Source organism: Vicia villosa, linkage group LG7, assembly GCF_029867415.1.
Source record: "Vicia villosa cultivar HV-30 ecotype Madison, WI linkage group LG7, Vvil1.0, whole genome shotgun sequence".
Classification (NCBI taxonomy): Eukaryota; Viridiplantae; Streptophyta; class Magnoliopsida; order Fabales; family Fabaceae; genus Vicia; species Vicia villosa.
In genome coordinates this window covers 85,604,528-85,611,911 of record NC_081186.1, presented here as the reverse complement: position 1 = coordinate 85,611,911, position 7,384 = coordinate 85,604,528, and the positions used below count along the sequence as shown (strand labels likewise).

Genomic DNA, 7,384 nt, shown 5'->3' with positions numbered 1-7,384 from the left:
CTTAGTTCACCATTTCACATATATTAAGAAAAGTGGTTAAAAGTAAGAGAGAGAATAGTATTTTTACAATAGTACCTTTATTATGTATTGGAAATGATAAAGCTTTTATTAATTAGAGATTATAATTGGAAAAAGTATATTGAAAATTAAAATGAATCATTTATTTTGAAACATAATTTTATTCCAAATGAGTCACTCATTATGGAACGGAAGGAGTATCCTATAAAAATAAATTAATTTTCTATCTCAACTTAAAAGAGAGAATGTTAAATAAAAAAACTATTATGGCAAACGTACTGATTACCTTGTTTGACATTTGTTTACTATCTATTATTATTATTTATCAATTTAAGTGATAAAACTAAATAGATATCAAACTCTTATTACTGTAGCATGTTACATGTCATTTTGAATGAAGAACAATTTGTCTTTGAGTATGATTGCAATTTTCCTATGCAAAAAAATAGAATTATATGATTTTGATTAAAGAAATCGTCCAACATCTTAGTCACTTTCTAGTTGTCACGATCCCAAAAAAAATTATATTACCCAGGTTAACAAATATGTCCCAATATAACCCCTCAATGGCTCAATGGATGACCCATCAACATTGCAAATAATTAGCAAAATCTTATATTTTATATTTTTTATGTTGTATAATATATATCGTTATTATTTTATTGTACAATATATATTTGATCTTATCAACCTATTTTCATTCTTCTTATATTTATTTTGTGCCATGAGGATTATATAAAGTTGCTAATTATATTCCTATTTCACAAGAAAATATTAGTTGTAGCAATGATGAAAGCCAAGCCTTTTATCTTCTTATGCTTATGTGCACTGCTTATTATCTCTACTTTAGCAATTGAGCCTTCTGAGTACGATCCAATATTTCCTAACCATGAAGAAGAGGGCAGCAGTGGACATGATTGTACTTGTGGAAAAGGAGGTGGCAGTGGAAGAAGGCTTGGTAAAGGAAGAGGAGGTGGTAGAGGAAGAGGTGGCGGCGGTGGAGATGGAGGATGTGGTGAACATGCCACACCGTTACCCGGAGAAGGAATCAAGGACGGTTGTGAAAGCGTCGTACCGATACCCGAATAAAACCGGGTGATGGTTGGGGAAGCAAATCAGACATGGAGAAAACCTCCATGGAACACTAGACGTTTGCTATACATGTATGGTGTATCTAGGTTGAGATGATATAATAAGTTTTAAGCAATGTAAAATAAAGAATGAACCATGTAGTTATAGAACGATTCAATAATGATAATAATAAGATTCATGTTATATACACCACCTATAGTTAATTAAATCTCTTGCCAATTTTATATTCATTCTTCACTCTCCAAGCTCATCTTTATCCATAACTTGTTTTTACAAGATTTTGTTAGTGTAAAAGATATAAAAAATGTTATTGAAATTTTAAATCTTAGATACTATAGAATAAACTCAATAATAACTTGTTTCTCAGAAACAATATTAAAAAATAAAATAATTGTGATGCTGAATAACATTTTGCGAAATACACTAACAAAATAAGTACTTTATAATATCACTATTCCTAAAATGATATTATAAATATTTATCTTAAATTTAAGAAAACGAGCTTTTTTTTTTATTTCGTGTTTTTATGCTCGTCTGACCTCAACGAATTCACTACTTAAAAAAAAAAAAAAGATGTTTTAACTTCAAATATTAACATCGGCCCTGACTCTAACACTTCTAGAGTCGACTTTATGTGACATAGTTGACTCTAACTAAATTATTAATTTAATTTTAATTTTTGAAATGATTTTAACATCAACGTATATTATATATAACACACACTAAAAAGAAGCTAATAAAAATATTAAAAGAAGTAAAGTGTCGTTTTGGTGAAGGAATTTTTGTGCGGTCGGAAGATTGGATTCAGAACCTTTGGCCAGTTGGTTCCCCCCCTCTATCTTGTGGAAATTTGGTGACGGCACTTGCATTGGTTTTTGGCGTGATCGATGGATTAGTCCCTCACCTCTTTGCAACTTATTTTCATATATATTTTTGTTGGCGAATCTTTTGTATTCGAGGACTTCTCAAATGGGATAGGGGATTAATGGTGTCTAGGTGTGGACCATTAGGTGGAGAAAATGTCACGCTTAAGGGAAACAACTGCCCATATTCATGATTTATTACTTTTGTTGGTTTCAGTTTAATCACGGAGCTCTTTTGTTTGGTGTAGCAATGACAATGGTTTCTTTGTTAGTAATTCCTATGATTGCATTTTGAATCAGGATTCTTGTACTTGGGAGTTGGATGTTCTTCTTTCCTTGGCTTTCGTTGGTTTATGGAAAACAAAGGTTCCAAGTAGAATCCAAGGTTTTGGGTGGCGCTTATTGTGGAATAGACTTCCAACAAAATCGAAGCTTTGCAAGCGTGGGGTGCTGAGGGGGCACACAATTTGGTTTGTCCTCTTTGTTTTGAGGTGGAGGAAGACTTAGATCACCTTTTTTTTTGCTCCATTTTAAGAAGATGGTCGGGCAAGATTTGTCTTTGGTTTTGGATTGTTGATTCTTCTTCTTGCCTCATTTTAGATCGTCATCTTTCGTTGGAACAATTTTGTAAGCTGACTTTTGTTTTGGATTCGGGTTGATTTTTTGGTTTAATCATTTGTGTGGGTATTTAGAAATGTAGGAATGATATACATTTTAAAGGTCTCATTTTAGCAAATTTTGATGAGGTTTGTTTGATAAAACAACTAGCGTGGGAATGGTTCTTTCCGGGCTTTAAAGTCCCGCTTTCACTTTATTGGGCGGATTGATGTATCGACCCGAAAATGGCTTTCAATTGATGTTTAAGGAGTTTGTTTTTTGTTGGTTATTTTGGTTGGTTTTCTTTTTCCTCCATTTTTTTTTTTGTTTTCTTGTAACAACGGGTTAAGCACCCCTTGTGCTCTTTAATTTGATCCCTTTGCTTATAAAAAAATCATATTGTTACCTCTAGATTTCAAAGATTAACTTTAGTATTCCTGCACGTCATTTTATGTTTTATTTATTTTTCATTTTGGATCTAAATCTCATATAATTTTAGCTTATTTCGTTAATTGGAAATAATTATTCACTAATAATTATTATTTTTATTGTTATTCAATGGGGAATAATTAGTGAGTGAAGTGAAAATTTTATTTTTTCAATGAACAACTTTTAAGGGTGATCTAATAGGTAAAGGTGGGGGCACTACAGCAAAATATAGATTTTTAACAAGCTTTTTTTACTTCAGATGTACACAGGCTCCAATTAAAAACTTTAAAATTTGACATTTTTTTAATATTTAATTAATTACAATTCACCTCGAGACACTATAAGAAAAGTGTGATTTCGCTTCAAAAAATTTAGCATCAGTCATTTTTTGACGGTAATAGCGTCTATTTAGCATCCAATTATTCAAACACAAATGTTTTTTTTTTTTAATTAATTTTTTTACACTAATTTGAGTAAGTAGAATTAGACGTTATATAATATATTAGTTGACGCTAATTATTTCATAATTTAATTTCAAAATAACATCAACAACTTCTGATGCTAATATATTATTAAATTTTAATTTTATAATTAGTGTTTATTAGTTCAGAAGCTAAAACAAAATGGGCTAAAAAAAATTCCGTTTATTTTTACTTTTTCCTTTTTTTTAGAAAATATTTCCCTTAATTTTCTATGACCTAATATCAGTATCCACTCATTTCTCACATTCCCTCTTTTATTTCTCACGTTCTTTTCTTACGACCGCCACTCACTAGAAATCTCCGACCTCCGTTCCCCAGCAATTTTCGACGACCTCCGTTCACTCTGTTCACTCCGTTCACTATTCTTCGATGAAAAGGTAAGTAATCAAACTCCCAATCCATTTTCATTTTGTTATTTCTTGTTGCATTCACTACTGTTGTTTCTTCTCTTCTTCTCTAAAATCTATTGTTTTTCTTCTCTTCTTCTCTATTATCTTATATTTACATTTTGGGTTTTCTATTTCTTTTCCATATTTTAGGGTTTTTGTGATTTGTGAAAATCTTTGGTTATTTTGGTCATTTGGGTGGTGTGATTTATGTATATTTATCTTATATTTATATGTGAATCTGATTGATTATTCCTACTAACATGTAGTCAAAAGAATTTGGTATAGAACCTGATTGTCCCACCTCAGCTAATTCGCAATCCTTACGATGCAACTCTGTTTCAACATAACATGAGTTCTTTTTCATTAATAATCAATGTATTTTCAGTATAACATGTATTATTTTTCATTAATAATTTTTCATTTCTACAAGTTAAAACTGTAAGGAAACAAATTCTATATGGAAGATTTTCATATGTGTGTTATATTCTCTCTAACATTTATTAAAAGTGAGGAGTGATAACATTGATAAGTTATCTTGTAAATCAGTGACTGAAACAATATTTAGTGATACATCAATTTGTTCATAATACTGAATACGGTTTACAATTTGTTCTTTAATATAAAATGGTGAATAACGGTATCAGTACCGACACCTTTTGATATTTTTTTGACATATTAGGCTTTACTTTTGTTATTTATCCTCTGTTGAAGTATGTGTTTAATGGTGTCTAAACTTAATAAATTGATGCAGAGGTTGTCACGTGAGTTACTCGGGCCAACTACATAAAGTAATACTCAACCTGAATACTTTTTGTGAGGTATAATTAAAAACTTCTAAAATTCATCTTTGTCATATGTTTTTGAATTATTGTTTTTTCTTATCATCTTAATCGTTTTTTCCAAAAGCCTGATCAAAAGATCTAACCATCTCCAAAACCGATGTTCCCGTTCTAGTCCCCAATTGATAAACCTCAAAAAATGTATACACACACAACAATGATCATACTATTCATGTACAAGTAGATTTCAAAGCAACATTCAAGTCAATTGATACTGATTCAGTCACAAAACTACAACATCACAAGCTAAACCAAATACTATTCAGGTTTCAATTAATAGAGAACGACTGTAGAAGACTTGGAATAAAAAACAATGATCAAAGCACATGAATGATTAATAAAAAAACCTACAACTTCAAAACCTACACATGGGATAATAACCGAAAGTAGTTTGGGCCTCAGGAGATAGGATATTGTGGAGGTTAGTTCCTTCCTCAACCAGATTAACACTACCTTGAGAGGTTAATTCCTTCCATTTATTTATCAAAAGCATCCCTATTTGTAAGCAAAAAATGAAATTCAATTTCATGGCAACATATAACAGAACTGACATGAAGAATCAAGATCTACTCACTCAGTATAGATCCGGTCTCACCATAGCTACACAATAGGTTTTTTCACCAAAGCAATTCCTACGCGTTTAGTTTTCTGAGTTTCAAGTTGTATTATCAATAGGTTAGGATCCGTTTCCGACTTCCGTTTCAGATAGATATATTTATTTTCTTATTTGATAGATAAATTTTTAACGTAATATATATATATATATATATATATATATATATATATATATATATAAAAGATAGAATCAGATGACACCAAGGTATCAAAGTTTAATTTGACACCAAATCTCAACCGTTAAAATAATTGATTAAACGGTGATAGTAAATAGCCTATTTTTTAGGAGAAAAATATGCTAAATATTTATTTATTATTATTTTATTACATTTCCTATCACCGTTTGATCAATTATTTTAACGATTGAGTTTGGTGTCATTTGATCCTATCCCTTTATATATATATATATATATATATATATATATATATATATATATATATATATATATATATATATATTATATATATATTATATATGAAATTATTAATATCATGGCATACTATATATCATTTGAAATAAATAACAAGTAGTTCTTGACCATGATTATTATTTTTCTAGAAAAAGTAAGAATTTGATTAAAGAAAATATCAAACATATTTGTTACTTTCAACTTGTCATAGTCCAATAAAATCTTACATGAGTTTACAAAAATACCCCAATGTAACTCTTGAATGGCTCAATAGGTGATGATGCCCATCATCCTTACAACCAACTAGCCAAACAGTATATTTTATATTAGTTTTCGGAGTACAATACAAAATAACATTTTGTATCGTACAATATATTTTATCTAATCAAACTCGTCTAATTTTCTTATTATACAATATATTATATAATAACTATTAAACAATATATTTATCTTACCCCATAAGGATTATAAATAGCTCCTAATTGTATCCATATTTCACAAGAAACTCATCGTCGTAGCAATGATGAAAATCAAGCATGCTATCTTCTTGTGCTTATGTGCAATGCTTCTAATCTCTATTGTGGCAATTGAGCCTTATGAAGATGAGAATCAATGTATTTATATAAATAATATCCATATCATGTATAAGTATGCACTTTTTTTTCTTCTTTTTTTTGTTTTGTTATATTAATAAAATGTTTTTGATTTGTTTGCAGTTGGTGAAATAGAGAAATCAATGAGAAACATGGGACAATGGAATGGTGGATACAAAAACAAAGGTGTTTACATTGATGGACCTTTAACCAATGGTGAAGGCCGTGGTGAAAACAGGCCACTCTTTCCCGATTGCGAGAAAGACAGTGGCAGTGAAGGTGGAGATTGTGGCGGACACGGGACCGAGGCCAGTGGTGGAATAAAGAGCAGCAATGAAAACGCCATTCCTATTCCTATTCCTCCACTGGACACAACTACAAATCGTTGGTGGACACGCGGACCACCAAAGGAGGAACGCATATAGATGTATCATGTATTCATGGTGCCACATTATATAATATAATGTCATAAGAAATGTAAAATAAAGCTGGGACTAATGTAATTGTTAAATGAAATAAAAATTATAAAATTTATGGAGTAAACTATCAAAATTGTCTCTGATTAATTAGTAAGTATTTAAGATTATGAATGTTCCTTATATGGACCATGTTCTTATATGATGAATAAACCATTTGTTGACGGTATATGATATACTAATAAAATGGTACACAACTTAACATGGACTGATTATTTTTGCCCTAGGAAATTTGCATTTTTAGTCATTAATATATTATTATTTAATTAAGACTGTTGAGATTAATGATTGATTAGTTGTTAATATTTTTTTATCAAGTTTTAATTCTTAATTATTTAATATTTTTTGTATTAAATAATATATTTTTAATTAATTTGAATAATTAATTCTCATTTTATATTTTTCTTTTTCATTTTCAAACCTTCTTCTTCGTCATTCTTTTTTCATATTCTCCATCTTCCAAACATCTTTGAAACCTGATTTAAAAAAAACACAAATCTAAAAAAGAAAATTGATGATGATGAATGGTGGATAGAAATTAAGATTTGTAAATGTAAAATCCAAATCTAAAAAAGAAAATT

At 29.7% G+C, this 7,384-nt stretch overlaps 1 protein-coding gene across 1 annotated transcript; it reads left to right on the top strand.

Moving 5' to 3' along the window:
• The first annotated feature begins 6,191 nt into the window (after positions 1-6,191).
• LOC131617681 (uncharacterized) lies at positions 6,192-6,870 on the top strand. Its single transcript, XM_058888942.1, has 2 exons — positions 6,192-6,348; positions 6,451-6,870. Exons 1-2 carry the CDS (start codon positions 6,255-6,257, stop codon positions 6,750-6,752), a joined length of 396 nt encoding a protein of 131 aa, XP_058744925.1. The 5' UTR covers positions 6,192-6,254; the 3' UTR covers positions 6,753-6,870.
• The last annotated feature ends 514 nt before the right edge of the window (positions 6,871-7,384 follow it).

Bases quoted from the DNA above. Each gene is read 5' to 3' on its own strand.
- LOC131617681 (XM_058888942.1), top strand. From the start codon at position 6,255: ATGATGAAAATCAAGCATGCTATCTTCTTGTGCTTATGTGCAATGCTT. The intron at 6,349-6,450 runs GTATTTATATAA...ATTTGTTTGCAG, and splicing joins TTATGAAGATGAGAATCAAT to TTGGTGAAATAGAGAAATCA.